Below are 16170 nucleotides of genomic sequence, written 5' to 3' on the forward strand. Positions count from 1 at the left end.
CTCTCTCTGCCCCTCCTCCGTTCATGCTCTGTCTCCCTCTGTCCCAAAAAAATAAATAAACGTTAAAAAAAAAAAATTAAAAAAAAACCAAAATATTCTGTAAACATTTAAAAGAAAATTCAGATGGGAAAACTTTATATTTTGGTTTTCACTACATCTTATTATAATCAAAAATATGAAAATAAACATTAAATAATATGGAAATTGTACATTTATATTATAGTCTATTTCATGGTCATTAAAAGAGTGTTTTGAAAATTATATCACAAAGAAATGCTTATTTCATAATGCTAAAGTTAAGCACAATTCAAAATATTCAAATTCCATTCTTAATTATGTATGTATATATATGTATGTGTATGTATATATACTCATATATAATTAAGGATGGAATACCCATATATGTATATATATGCATAAACATATACACATGTATGCACACGTGTATATAAACATATATATACAGACCTGCACATACACATATATTAATATGTACTGAAATGCCTAAGAGAATGTATATTTCAGCAGGGCAATTTTGAGATAGTGTGCGGGAACTTCAAAATTATTTCAAGTATTGGAAATGTAATGAACTGCCAACTAAAGGGATGATTTTCCTCACTAGTAAGTAACCCAAACAAAACTTACTACCTACAGGGGTGCCTGGGTGGCTCAGTCAGTTAAGTGTCTGAATTCAGCTCAGGTCTGTGCTCACAGTTCTGTGCTATCAGCACAGATCCCACTTGAAATCCTCTGTCCCCCTCTCCCTCTGCCCCTCCCCACCCTCTCAAAAATAAATAAACATTAAAAAAACTGAAAAAAAAACCTTACTACCTACAGCAGGAGCTACGGAGAAGATTCATACATTACGTGAAGGTTTTGATCATAAGATATTCTTTCTAATATTTCAGCCAAATTGCAACAGTACTACCATATGATACTGAGTTTGATGTTCTTTACCTGATTAGGCAATTAATATGTTGCCAATCAATTTCATTTATTTATTCACATATTTCATTATAAAGACAGTTGTAAATCTGATTCTCTGCAGGCACCATTTAATTTCTAAAACATTTACTCAGCAATATGTACTAAGGACTTTGTGCCAGGCACTATTCAATGCAATGGGGATATCAAAATTGATAAAATTGTGATTCCATCCAGTTATTGCTTTTGATGAAATATAAATATAAAGTCTGCCAATAACCTGTTGCAAAAATTATTGCTAGGCATTCAAAAACTTAAACATAAAGGGAAACATCACTTTTGAATGTAGAAAGCATTTCCCCACCTTATGGATCAGTATTCAAGAGATAAGGTTGTGCAGGCTTATTGCAATGCTCACACAATTTCTATGCTATTTATCACTATGGTATTTTGCATGTGTAATTTCCTATTATTCTCTCTCATCACTGACCCTATCTCAGTCACTGTTCAGTTGCAGTTTGGTTCCATGATTATTTGCTCCTTTAGAATTTTTTTTTCTATAATCTCTAAAAGTTAAGGCATTTTAGCATGTATTAAAGGCTTTGATTAACTGCAAAAATGTTCATAATACACAGTATTCATTATTTAAAAATTACTTGAAACTTATTCATTCATGTAAATACATGATACCTCAAGGCAAATGAGATTAATATAATCCATAAGGGGTGCCTGGGTGGCTCAGTCAGTTAAGCGTCCGACTTCAGCTCAGGTCATGATCTTACAGTCTGTGAGATTGGGCCCCACATCAGGCTCGGTGCTGACAGCTCAGAGCCTGGAGCCCGCTTCAGATTCTGTGTCTCCCTCTCTCTCTGCCCCTCCCCTGCTCATGCTCTATCTCTGTCTCAAAAATAAATAAAAACATTAAAAAATTGAAAAATATATAATCCATAAATCATAAGCACATTGTTTTTGTTTTTTTAATTTTCAAGTTAGTTAACATATAGTGTAGTCTTAGCTTTAGGAGTAGAACCCAGAGATTCATCACTTGTGTATGACACCCAGTGCTCATCCCAACAAGTGCCCTCCTTAATGCCCATTACCCATTTAACTGTTTCCTCCACCCCTCATCAACCCTCAGTTTGTTCTCTGTATTTAAGGGTCTCTTATGGTTTTTCTCCCTTTCTATTTTACTTATTTTTCCTTCCCTTTCCCTATGATCACCTGTTAAGTGTCTCAAATTCCACATATGAGTGAAATCATGTGATATCTGTCTTGCTCTGACTGATATATTTCACTTAGCATAATGCCCTCCAGTTCCATCCACGTTGTTGCAAATGGCAAGATTCCATTCTTTTTCATTGCCGAGTAGTATTCCAGTGTGTGTGTGTGTGGGGGGGGGACTCTTTCCCTAATTTGGCTCTTGTTGATAGTGCTGCTATAAACATTGGGGTACATGTGTCCCCTTTGAGTCAACATTTTTGTATCCTTTGGATAAATTCCTAGTAGTACAATTGCTAAGTCACAGGGCAGTTCTACTTTCAATTTTTTGAGGATCTTCTATATTGTATTCCAGAGTGGCTACACCAGTTTGCATTCCCACCAACAGTGCAATAGGGTTCCCCTTTTTCTACATCATCACCAACATCTGTTGTTTCCTGAGTTGTTAATTTTAGTCATTCTGAATGGTGTGAGGTGGTATCTCATTGGGGTTTTGATTTGTATTTCTCTGATGATAAATAATGTTGAGCATCTTTTCATGTGTCTGGACGTGTCTTGACATCTGGACGTCTTCTTTGAAAATGTGTGTATTCATGTCTTATGCCCATTTCTTCACTGGATTGTTTGTTTTTTGGGTGTTGAGTTTCATAAGTTCTTTATAGATTTTGGATACTAACCCTTTTATCCAATGTCATTTGCAAATATCTTCTCTCATTCCATCCATTGACTTTTAGTTTTGTTGATTGTTTCTTTTGCTGTGCAGAAGCTCTTTATCTTGATGAGGTCCCAATAGTTCATTTTTGCTTTTATTTCTTTTGCCTTCAGAGACTTGTCAAGTAAGAAGTTGCTGTGGTCGAGGTTAAAGAGGTTACTGCCTGTTTTCTCAAGTGGAATTTTGATGCTTTTCTATCTCACATATTATAGGTCTTTCATCCATTTTGAATTTATTTTTGTGTATAGTGTAAGAATGTGGTCCAGTTTCATTCTTCTGCATGTTGCTGTCCAGTACTCCCAGCACCAATTGCTAAGGAGACTGCTTTTTTTTCCATTGGATACTCTTTCCTGTTTTGTCAAACAAAGATTAGTTGGCCATACATTTTTGGGTCCATTTCTGGGTTTTCTACTGTATCCCACTGATCTATGTGTCTGCTTTCATGCCAATACCATACTATCTTGATGATTACAGCTTTGTAGTATAGGTTAAAGTCTGGGATTGTCATGTCTCCAGCTTTGGTTTTCTTTTGCAACATTACATATTCTTAAATTATATAAGTAAATGAATACTAAGAAAGTCACACTCAAGTACATGTTCCTGTGACTGCCAACAGTTAAAAATTATTAGATATATTTTTCAGGGGCAAATAGGGGTTTATAGGACATCGAAGGTGCCACCAATGTGATCTATGTGCTCAGTATGCCCAGAACCAGGGCTGTAGCTGGAGTGGTCAGTGGATAGTAATAGCCAGAAAAGCTGCAGCAATCACAGTGTATAAGTTCCCCTGCACTTGGCCTCAGCCATCTGGATACCAGACGCCAAGGGAAATCAGCCTCCTCCCCATTCTGCTTTCCTTCCAGTGTTGTCTTCATATTTATACCATACACAGAATGCCACAGGAAAGATCCATCTCTGCCCGTAAATTGCCTTGTGCTCCAGGTGACTTAGGTCACAAGAGCCCCTTCCCCTCTCCCCAGTAACCCTGAAGTCATTTAACTCTAAATAACCTCAAACACAGATACCCATCACTCGTCCTCGCCCACATGATGTCCTTTCCACAGAGCTGGTGGTAGGCTGACCAGTTTTCTGGCAACAAACACTCCATCCTGAGTTAGACTGCTCAACTTCCTGCTTTCACTCTGGCAATTTGCGATCCTCTATGAGCTTCAGTTTCCTCATTTTTAAAGTGGAGGGAATGGTACCTACTTTAAAGAATTATTACAGGAATTAAATGAACTCTACCATACATAAAGAACTGAGCAGAGTAGAAGGCCAGAGTAATCTCTCAATAAATGGTAACTCCCATTTCTTTCTATCTCTATATAGTAAATGAGCCTATGCTTCCTTTAAGCTCAGCTAGGGATAGTTATGCTTCATCATTAACTGCTTGCACACTCATTGGACAGAATTAGCACGTGAAACTAGGAAATCTAAATCTTGGAGAAATAGGTCTGAGAAATTTTTGTGGAGAGATCAGGTGCAATCTATGTTGCCATTTTGTTCTGGAAACAGGAATCAATTTCATATCATGACTTAACTCTCAAAGCCTCAGGAAAAATAAACTTAAATATATTTTTTTTCATTCAAGCTCACTAATAATCCATTTTTATGCTTACTAGCATTGGGATATTTGCATGAGAAAGCTTCTTCTAACTGAGTTTTGTTATATCATGTAGCAGAGTTTCTAGATGGGGAAATTCAGCACTAGTCCATGTGTAATAAACGGAAGAATGAAAGAGTTGACGAAAGACTCTCACTGAATGAGAAAGTCCTCATCAAGAGAAAGGACAGTATAATGTTCCAGTCTGCTTAAAATTTCCTAACATTATTTGGGCAGTTATAATTTTTGGATATTCCTAAAAATCATTATTCACTTTTAAACAATTAGGAATAAGTGTTCTATTACCAGACTTAGCATATCTAAATTAATTATATAAACTAGCAATACATAAAGGAATATTAGTCTCTTTCAGCATATATTTTGAAGCATTGTTTAAAGGATCAGAATACAAATAGATTAGAAATAAAACACAACAACAAAACAACATAAAACAAAAACCCAAAAAACACAAAACTTCAAAGGATATCCACCTCAAAAGATTCTCAAATTACTTTAGTGTTTTATGACCCTTAGGTCAACATGATAAATCTCTCTAAAGGAGAATTTGTCAATGCTTTAAGTGACTCTAAGAATCATTTCTTTCATGCAGAAATATAAAGTAATGACATTTACAATGGGTATAAAAATAATGTTTATCATATACGTGGTTTATTGAAGTTAGATTAACTCTGTTCACAAAGTTTTTAAAACAGTTAAGATACTATGGAATTTTCCATCTATATTAGCATCAAAATAGAATTGCAACAATACTGCTAAAATGATCATTTACTTTTCATGGCACTTTAACTTTTGAGTTCCTTTTGTTTTTTCTCTAAAGAGAGAGAGTGCAAGCTGGGGAAAGGGACAGAGGGAGAGAAGGAGAGAGAGAGCATCTTAAGCAGGCTCCATGCTCAGCGCAGAGCCCAGTGCAGGGCTCAATCCCACAACCCTGGGATCATGACCTGAGCCAAACTCAAGAGTCAGACGCTCAACTGACTGAGCCACCCAGGGTTCCATGAATTCCTATATATATAAAAAAATATATATATAAATATATATATCATATATATATTTATATTATAAATACTATATATTTATTTATATATATTTCATATATATAATATATTTATATTATAAATATTATATATTTATTTATATATCTATTATATATATATGTATATGTATATATATATATATATATATATATATATATATATATATATATGTACATACAGACCCCTAGAGAGAAAAAATTTGGGAAATCCTATAGAAATCATTGGAGAGGGATTGATTCTGTCAAAGTAGGTCTTTTGAAGAAGTCATCTAGGAAATGGCTACTGGTCAATTGAACATGGCTACCAAAGACATAGACATAATTGTATCAGCATTGTTTTCTAAATGTAGAAAATCATATAAGGGGTTTCCCATTATATTCCAAATGAGTTTTAAAAAAATAGAGGAATACTAGTATCACGGGAATATCCCTCATCTATTTAATGACTTCATAGGCAGCACCAAATTTAGATATTAAAACAAAAAAAAAAAAAAAAGGAAAGGAAAAAAAGAGTCATGAAATACAGTAGTTCAATTGTAATGTTTACAAATTGCAGTGATACTTTTGTACTTTTGTCCCTTCCACAAATAGTTATTTCATGCAGAAGCCAAAGTGCCCCTTTAAATTAATGCTCAGTCTTCTTGTCAATCTTAGACCAAACTTCAAGGTCCTTACCATGTTCTACAAGGCATTACATGGTATGCCCCACCACTCTACCTTTGTCAGCCCTCTCATTCCACTCTTATTCTGGCCTCTGCTGTTTATGGAACAATCATTCTTGCTTTTGCCTCAAAGCATTTGGACTGCTATGTCATAGGACATTCTTCTCCAGATACTTGTGTGGTATTCTCTAACTTCATGCATTCTCTATTCAAATGTGTCCTATTCAAAGAAATTTTCCCTGTCCTCTGTCTACCCTATCCAAAGCAACCACACACATTCTGCTTCATTGTCTTATCCATCTTCCTTGTCTAGCATTTTTCACTATCTTTCTGCCAATTATATGTATAATGTTCAGGTCCTCTAAATCTCCATGTAAGCTCCATGAAGGTGGGTTCGAGGTCATTTTGCTCAATGAAAGTGGCACTTGACCAAATAAATTACTAAATATTGTTTTTAATTGTTATCAATTATTCAATTTTAGTGAGAGACTGCCTTTAATAGCCTATTTTAGGAGTTTATCCTTAAACAATGCTTCATATTATTTTTACTTGCTAGGTAACTAAATAAAAACATTTGCAAAAAGGTGTTTTAGAATTTAGAAATGCTATGTTAAGTTTTTTCCTTATAAATTAAATATTCAATCATATTGCAGAATGTGTTTTTAAACAGTCTTTGTTTTCACATGTCTTATCAGTTATAAAAATGAGTTAAATATAATAAATATCTCTTTAATTGAATTACTCAAGACTGAATCAGTCAAATCTCAAGAGACTGTAATTTCACGCACAAGCTAAATTGTATTATGCTTTGCTTAATGGAGCTAAAAATTTGGTGATCACAGTTAATTATGACTACTTGTTATGCTAGTTACAAACATTGATTTAAAGTGACTAGGGTCTGATTTTTTGAAGCAGTTATTTTCCAATATATTACTTCTTTAAATGCTATTAAATTCTAGTGTGTTTCTTTTTTATAGAATTTATTGTCAAATTGGCTAACATACAGAGTGTAAAGTATGCTCTTGGTATTTGGGGTAGATTTCCTGTGGTTCAATGCTTCCACACAACACCCAGTTGTCATCCCTAGTATTTGGATATCTATTTCATTTACTTGAGTTATCTAAATTTGAATGATTAGAAGGTTTTTAGTACAGAGGTATACAAACATATTTTTTACATTGTGAGATAGAAAAATATTAAAAGATGAGGCAAAGTCTATATGATAAAGTTCCGAATGTACTTCATATCTTATCAAAATTCACAATCAATGTCAGTTTATCTATTTTGGAAAATCACATTTCAAAAAGACACATAGTGTGCTCACTTCAGCAGCACATATATGCTAAAAAAAAAAGACACATAAGTAATTGAAAAGAGGTTTTTAGCTAAGCTATTTATATAAATAATAAATGATAAAATACTAACATCAAAATGTTATATTGCATACCTAATGAAAAGAACTAATTATTAGTATTGATTTAAGATATAGTATCTAAATTATAGTGCGACTTTCTACCTACTTTTTTAAATCAAGTGTTTCATATAACAAAATAAATATAGCATTTTAAAACATACTTTTCCCAAGATTTGACAATAGACATGGAGCCTTCCATTCATCTCCTGGTTCTACTGGAAGGTGTTTGATGGAATGTTAATTTCTTGATGTACTGTGGTATATTTGATACGCCATAATTAATAGTATAATCGACAATTATATCAGAAAAACAAAAATTAACATGAACAAATTAACATTATTTAGCCTCTAGGGTCTTTTATCTTTTATATATATATATATCTTTTATATATATATATCTTTTATTATATATTATATATTATATTACATACTATATATATCTTCTATATATATCTTTTATATATATGTATAATACATATATGTATTATACATTATATATATATATATATATATATATATATATATATATATATATATTATCTTTTACCATTTCCCAGGGAAGGGGACTGAGTTCACATCAAAGATTTCGGGATTTTCGGGAATTTAAGGATAGATCCCTAGATCCCATAATTATTATTGACCATTGAGTACTGTGTACATCCCATTTGCCTACATCTTGAATATAACTGTCTATTGCCTTTATCCTATGCCTTTGGTGTATGGGTGCCAGAAACCTCTCTTTAGTTCACAAGTCTTCAGATGAAGAACAAATGTAACAAAGGAAAGAACCCAAGGAGCCCTTCAGTGCCTGGATCAAATTTAGCTTTCAAGTTCCTATGTAATAAACAAGACTGTGGCTATATTGGCAAGACACTTTTGTTTGCAGAAGGGAGAAACAGTATATATTTAATGTGAAAGTAAACATTTGTTACCAAAGGAAAGAAGGTAGATACCTAAAAATTACCCACAAATACTGTGGGATACTACTTATTGAGGTGATGTCTATGTTCCCCACCTTCCCCTGATACTACTATTCTATACTACTCTACCTTGAGCCTGAAAGTTCTGTGCCTACTTTGACCAGAAAAATGCTATGATTTTACTTCTAATGGTAGGTCACAAAAGGCCATAAAATTCCTGCCTGTTTCACAAGAAAACTCATTATTGGGACCTATAGCCCCTGCTCTATGACAGTACCATATGGAGAGGCCACATACAGGCATTCGGATGGATAGTTCCAGCTGAACAAGCCTCTGCTTCGTAATTTTTATTAGATACTAGACAATGTGAATTTCACACTGTTGAGGGCTGGATCTTTCTGGCAGAGTAAAGATCCTTGCAGGGCACCTTGATCCTTTCAAGACTTCTTAAAAACTTCATGTGGGCAAATGTGAATTAGCTTTTTCCTTAGGGCAAGTTTTGCTTTACTTTTTCCTTGGGTCTCTACTGAAAGTAGAGTTTCACAAGTATTCCCAGAAAATTCTAATTTCTTTTTTTATAATGTTTATTTATTTATTTTGAGAGAGAGAGAGAGAGAGAGAGAGAGAGAGAGAGAGAGAGAGTCCGTCCCAAGAAGGGTCCATGCTGTCAGCACAGGGCCTGACAGGGGGCTCCATCTCACGACCTGTAAGATCATGACCTGAGCTAACATCAAGAGTCGGATGTTCAACTGACTGAGCCACCCCCTCTGCCCCAAGAATTCTAATTTTTAACTGTTCCAAACTTAAAAGTCTCCTAGTCCTGTTGGGATTCTTGGAAACTTGTATATTTCCTCCATCGTTCTTTGGTTGGCTTCATGTATTTTAACCTTATGCATGTAGGACTTAATACTAGTAGCAGAATCTAGAGAACACTTATGCAAAGTTCTGGAGCACTTGAATCACCTAACTTTCTCTGCAGTTACTATGCCTAGCAAATACCAGTGGCCTCAGCATCTCCTAACTCCTGTCTCTCCTCAATTCAGCAAGGTTTCCAGGCTTTTCGTAGGTGTTCCCTCCATGTGTAAGTGAACCAACACGAGTTCTCTCCTTGGTGAGCCAGAAACTGCACCAAGTTAAGTTGGAGCTAAAGTCGGATGCTAAACCAACTGAGCCACCCAGGCACCCTTATTTATACACAATTTTAAACTAATTCATAATGACCTTCCTTTTAGTAATAAAATAACATTTCACATCTACGCATAAGTATTTGTGCTCTTCACTTTGATATGTACATTATCTGAAGGCAAAATCTATTGCATTTGCAGAGGTAGAGTTGGAAAGCCTACCAAAAATAAGCCAAACAGAAATATAAACAGAAGTTTCAGCTCAGGAATTATACAAGTATTTTTTATATTTAGTTAGTATGCCACAAAACGGTCACAGCCATTGTATACTCCTATAGAAAGACTGATGAATTCTATATTTAAAATTAGTTTCAAAAAGGTAAGTATGTATTTTTCTGAATAAACTCTTGATAATTTCCATAAGGCACCGCTCTTCTCTTTCACTGTTTCCTCCTGACTGCTTTCAACAAATTTGATCTTTTTTTTCATTTCTTGATGTCCTAATTTTTGCACCTCTATTTGTCATTCCTCACTGATTTAGTTAACCTCAAATAGTACTCATAATTGAGCTGTCAGAACCAAGAGCTGAGTAATAGCTAGGAAAACCAAATAGAGACTTCTTCTTGTGGTACAATAGGTAGTACTTTTCCTAACTCAGGAACACCGTCCGCAACAAATTCCATATGTAACTGTTTGGCTATTTTAGGAAATGCAGGCACACTGTCCATTGATCAGAGTAGTTTGTTCAGTCTCTTAAAAGTAATTGCACCAGTTGGACTGCATCTTTTGTTAGTGCACAGCTTGCAGAGAAACAGTGATAAAAGGCATTTGGCCATTCTAAATTTAACGTGCGCTTTATTCTTTATATCATGTAGTACTTTCCTTCTGAAATGTATATTCCAAACTTCAAACTTTAACTATCAGTAATGATAATGTCTCATGGGACCCAGAAGAAACAAGAAAATGCTGTGGATTCCAAGAGAAACTTGAAGACCGACAAGAAATTTGAATTGAGCAAGGCATTAGCATTTAAAAAAATGAGCTGTTTTTCAAACGTGTATTTTAGCAAATTTATATACAACAATCATAAAAAATGAAAAATGAGGTTCTTATCTGCTAGAGTAGGTAAAATCAGTTTGGGGCTTTACAGCCAAAATACTTTCCTATGAACTGATAAATAGCTCTCTCCTTCCAACCATCACTCCACCTTTAAAATTATAATAAATACAGTTAATGCCACAATTGTTATTGCTAACAAGGGAGTTATTTTTTAGTATGGTTTGTTGTTGCTGTAATAAAATACTTCCACGAGTGAATGATTTACAATAATAGGTAAACTATTATGTACAATATTATTATGTACAATAGGTATATTATCATGCACAATACAGTACAATAGTCAAGAGCACATGCTGTCTCTGGATCCAGACTGGATTCAATTACTGGTTCTGACATTTACCAGCTGTGTGATCTTAGGCATCTCACCTAACCTCACTGGACTTCAGTTTCTCATCTGTAAAAAATAATAATAATAAAAATTAAAAAAAAAATGATTATCACCCCGTATTTACCTCATTGGGTTTTCCTGAAATGATACATTTATAAATATAAGCGAAGTGCTTAGAACAGCACCTGGTAAATGCTAAGCACTAGGAGAGTTTGCTTCTATCATTATTACTATTATGCTGTTTTCATAATCACCCTGATGAAGAACAACCAGAGTGCTGCCCTGCTTTGTCATGACTACTAAGGAAGATGCCATTGGAAAATAATTCAGGAGCCTCTCGACGGCGGCAGTGGCTATCAAGAGGCGACGATCAACGTGCGAGATCAACGCTCGCAACCCCGGGCCTGACGCCGGGCAGGGGCGCGGCGCTCGATTTCCTTTCCTGCCTCCGCCGTCCCCCTGGTGCGCATGCTCAGTCCTGCTCGGCCCTTGCCTTTGATTTATTTCTTTCTGGGCGGCCGCGGCGACCCGGGACCGGCTCAGGGATGGGAAGTGAAGCCCCCGGAGCTGCGGCAGCGGCGGCGCTGTGAGGAGCAGCCAGGGGGAGGCAGCTGCGGCTCGTCGGTGAGTATCTGGGAGGCGCTACCATGGCGTTTCGTAAGAAGAGCACCAAGAACCCCCCAGTCCTGAGCCACGAATTCATCCTGCAGAATCATGCGGACCTCGTCGCCTGTGTGGGGATGTTCTTCGTGCTGGGGCTTATGTTCGAGGGAACAGCAGAAGCGTCTATCGTTTTTATTACTCTTCAGCACAGCGTTACCTTCCCTGCAGCAGAAGACCGAGCCACAGAATCAAAGTTCCTTTACTATTACGGCATCAAAGACCTGGCCACGGTTTTCTTTTACATGCTAGTGGCAATCATCATTCACGCCACAATTCAGGAGTATGTGTTGGATAAAATTAACAGGCGAATGCAGTTCCCCAAACCGAAACAAAGCAAATTTAATGAATCTGGTCAGTTCAGTGTATTCTACCTTGTCTCTTGTATTTGGGGCACATTCATTCTAATTTCTGAAAACTGTCTGGCAGACCCAACTCTCTTATGGAGGGCTCATCCCCATAATATGATGACATTTCAGATGAAGTTTTTCTACATATCACAGTTGGCTTACTGGTTTCATGCCTTCCCCGAACTCTATTTCCAGAGAACCAAAAAGCAAGATATCCCTCGTCAACTTGTCTACATTGGCCTTCACCTCTTTCACATCGCTGGAGCTTACCTCTTGTACTTGAACCATCTAGGACTCGTTCTCTTGATGATGCATTATTTCGTGGAATTACTTTCCCACATTTGTGACCTGTTTTATTTTAGCGATGAAAAGTATCAGAAAGAGGTTTCTCTATGGGCAATTGTGTTTATTTTGGGTCGACTTGTGACTTTAATTGTTTCTGTACTGACTGTTGGCTTTCACCTGGCCGGAGGGCAGAATCGGAATCCGGATGGCATTACTGGGAACGTAAATGTGTTGGCAGCTAAAATTGCTGTTCTGTCCTCCAGTTGCACTATCCAGGCATACATAACATGGAATTTATTTAATGTTCAACTTCAGAGGTGGATGGAGGAAGATGCTACTCTTCAGGCCCCAAGTGTGAAGAAGAAACGGACCAAAGGGAGGTCTTCTAGAAAAGGGACAGAAAATGGTGTGGCAGCTTCACACAGAGTAGACTCTCCCCATAAAAAGAAAGAGAAATCTTCATAATGAATTGCAAGCTAATCGATTATGGTCCCCAAAGAAGTCTGCTCTTTACTACAAGATACCTTTCTGTGCTAGAGATTTTTCTCTTCTTGAAAATAGTTTGTGCTGTCTTTGGTTTCTGATATTGTACTGTGTAATGTATTTTTTTTTAAAGGTATTTGAGGAGAGGATGATCATCATGAGTGGAAAAAATTTTGATATAGATTAAGCGACTCATCATCAAATGGTTCAGGGATCACCACCATAATTTGTTTAGTTCCCTTTGAACATTTTCCTAATGATGTGTAGCTATAACTACAAAATTCCGCATATCAGCAGCACAATTTCTGGCTCCTGCTAATCTTTTATAACATTAGCAAGGTGGTCTGTTATAGCAATGTCGTATTTTTTAAAGTTCTCTTTTAGGATAAAGTGGAAATATTATGAAGGTGGAATTCAACTTTGTTATATTTTCAGTATCCTCTAACTCTTACAATTTTTTTTATTTCTATTTTTGTTTTTATTTTTATTTTTTTAGAACTTACAACTGGAGAAAAAATTTGTAAAGCCACCAAAATAATGATGCGTTTTATAGGTAGTGGTGGTTAGTGTTACATCGCCCTTAAAAATAAAAAAAAAAAAAAAATACTAATGGGGAATGTGTGAAGATTTATTACCATATATTAAATCAAAATATCTTGAATTAATATAAAAGTATTACTGAAGAGGTAAAAACATTCTTGTCCATTGTAAACACTTGTAAACTAGAAATGAAAAAAAATTAAATATTTACTGTAAAAGGAAATCAGACTTAGCTTTTTTTTGCTATGTTTATTAAAAATTATTCCTAATGAGGCTTGTTATAAGTTTGGTATCCACAGCATCTTGGAAAAATATTGTTTAACCTGTAAATCATTTTGAAAACCAATGCTTACTTGATTTATATCTATAAAAAGAGTGGATAATTCCGTGTGGAAAACACAATACATTAAGTAACTTACAAATTAGGGGGATATATAGTCTTATGAAAGGCTTTTCAAAAATAATGTTATAATGATAGTGCTGTTTCCATCTTTAATTGGGAAATGTTCATCTGTATGAGCCTTATTTTGGATATGTGTGTATACTAAAGTGTATGTGTATATGTAGATATATAGGTAGTATCTTTACCAAAGCCAATAGAAAGAATGGGCTGTAGTGGGTATTTATTTTATTTATTGCCTTGTCTTAACCTTCATTTTAACCACCATAATGTAAGTGTTTATACTTTTCTTAGGAGACAATGTTTAAAAACTATGCTAGAATAGGGCCATATATATATATTTTAATGTTTTAATGTTTATTTTTGAGAGAGAGAGAGAGAGAGTGAGTGGGGGAGGGAGGGCAGAGAGAGGGAGACCCAGAATCTGTGGCAGGCTCCAAGCTTTGAGCTGTCAGTACAGAGCCTGATGCGGGGCTCTGAGATCCTGACCTGAGCCCAAGTGGGACCCTCAACCCACTGAGCCACCCAGGAGCCCCAAGACTGTATATTTTCTGTTTCTCTCTGTTTTCCCCCACAATGTCTCTCATCTCTCTGCTTTTGATAGCCTTCTGTTGTGGGTAATTCAGCTTTAACAATTATGGGGGTCCTTGAAAATTAAACTTACTATTCTAGTATTACAGAGGAAAGACAGGGGAGCCACTCTTGGCCAACCTTTCTTTTATGTTTGATTTGAGAAGTGCATGACAAAGCAATATTGTTTCTTTTTAGGCTATAGAATCCATTGTCCTACTTTTCCCCCTCAATTGCCTAATGCTCTCTTGTTAGTAGCACATGCCTTGAGACCCAAATTACAATAACTCCACTTTAACCAACCATTGTGCAATTGTAAAACAAAGATCTTCGACTTCTGTCTAGAGTGGTCTTTCTCGCTTCCCTTACTTGGAAAGAATTCTAGCCTGTTATTGAAACCCCACTCCTGGTAACAAATTTCTTATGCATTATATACTCATCTGAAAATAAGTGCAGGACTGACTTAAACTGGTAAATGATTACAAGAAAATCGTTATCTTATGTGACTAACAATGCCAAGAGTTAAACTGGGTTTGACGTTAAATATGATTAAGGCCCAGATGAATTTCCCTGGGATTCTCTTGACTTTATCCCTCTCAGATTAACTTTCTGCTTGGTAGCAAATGACTACAGCTATTCTAGACTTCATATCTGCACACTACATGGTAGAGAGTAAGAGAGAAAACCAGATTTCTGGAATTCAGAATACTGAGAGTTACCTTTAGTGAACGCATTTAGATAAAGGGGTATACTGGATTGATTGGTCAAGTGAGGTTATATGCTTCACCTGTGGAAAAAGGCACAGCAAATTTCTTGTAAAATATGGGTTCACGAAAGGCAGCAAGGTTACTGAAAGAGAAAAGGGGAAAGATGTCATGTACATCTCAACTATTCGTAAAAATTAAATAAGAGTTGCCAGAATATAAATGTATGCCAAATATATGATGAAAGCAATGTTACAAATGACATTCTGCAATACAAATTGTTAAGTCCCTCATTAATAGTACACTCCAAAAAAACCATGCTATAATATATCTCATTGTGACAATTTGGTTCTGTCAAAATGGACCACGTGGAAACAAAATTTCCATTATGATTATGCCAGATATTATTAAAGCAGGCATTTATTAACCCTATGAAAACTCAACTAATCACCAAAAGTTGCAAAAATCATAAAAGTATGTGTGATATTTGAATTTAGAGATTCTGTTCTGATTTATTGGCCTCAGTGATTGCCAAACTTTATTCCTTAAATAAGTTTACAAGAATAGATTTACTAGGATGGATTTAAAGTGAATTTTCTTTACAAAAAAAATATTCTAGCATTTAGCTAAAATTGTATCCCATTTTTCTTAAACAGTGTAAATGTGTTTCTCGACATACATATTTGTAAAAGACAAGCAAGTTTTAGGTCCTATTATTTTCCTGGGGTCAGTATAATTCTCCATTTCTTTTCAATAAAAATAAACGATAACCTTGTTTTCCTCATTTACTCTCATAAGTATTTGTTCACCTGTAGAGGAAATGTATAGCCAGTAGTGTATTAACCTGGAATAGATTCAAGAAGATTATTTACAACATTATTTTAAAGCTTTCTTGAAGACAGAATATATTCTGATATTATTTTAATTTAGAAAAACAAGGGAAAATTTTTAAATTCTCAATTAGACTAAATGAGAATCTTTTATATAAAGTAATAAAAGACTACTGATGATTTATACTAGAAATGACATTGGAGCAGTTCCTACGAGGAAGTGCTTTCAGAGAAAGGATGGTTGAGAATGTGGCATATGGAGCAGGCTAG

General features: G+C 35.4%; 1 protein-coding gene and 1 long non-coding RNA gene across 2 annotated transcripts in view; both read left to right on the forward strand.

Annotated features, from left to right (window-relative positions):
* Positions 1–16170, forward strand: part of LOC147581798 (uncharacterized) — a 238864-nt gene that overhangs the window by 201233 nt on the left and 21461 nt on the right. The gene's annotated exons all lie outside the window — the stretch shown is intronic.
* TRAM1L1 (translocation associated membrane protein 1 like 1) lies at positions 11570–13619 on the forward strand. The gene has a single exon (XM_025922051.2). The coding sequence runs from the start codon at positions 11726–11728 to the stop codon at positions 12836–12838; it is 1113 nt and encodes a 370-aa protein (XP_025777836.1). The 5' UTR covers positions 11570–11725; the 3' UTR covers positions 12839–13619.

This window comes from Puma concolor, chromosome B1, assembly GCF_028749965.1.
Source record: "Puma concolor isolate L17-30 chromosome B1, mPumCon1.1.hap2, whole genome shotgun sequence".
Taxonomy (NCBI): Eukaryota; Metazoa; Chordata; class Mammalia; order Carnivora; family Felidae; genus Puma; species Puma concolor.

Coding starts and splice junctions, on each gene's coding strand:
- TRAM1L1 (XM_025922051.2), top strand. CDS start 11,726: ATGGCGTTTCGTAAGAAGAGCACCAAGAACCCCCCAGTCCTGAGCCAC.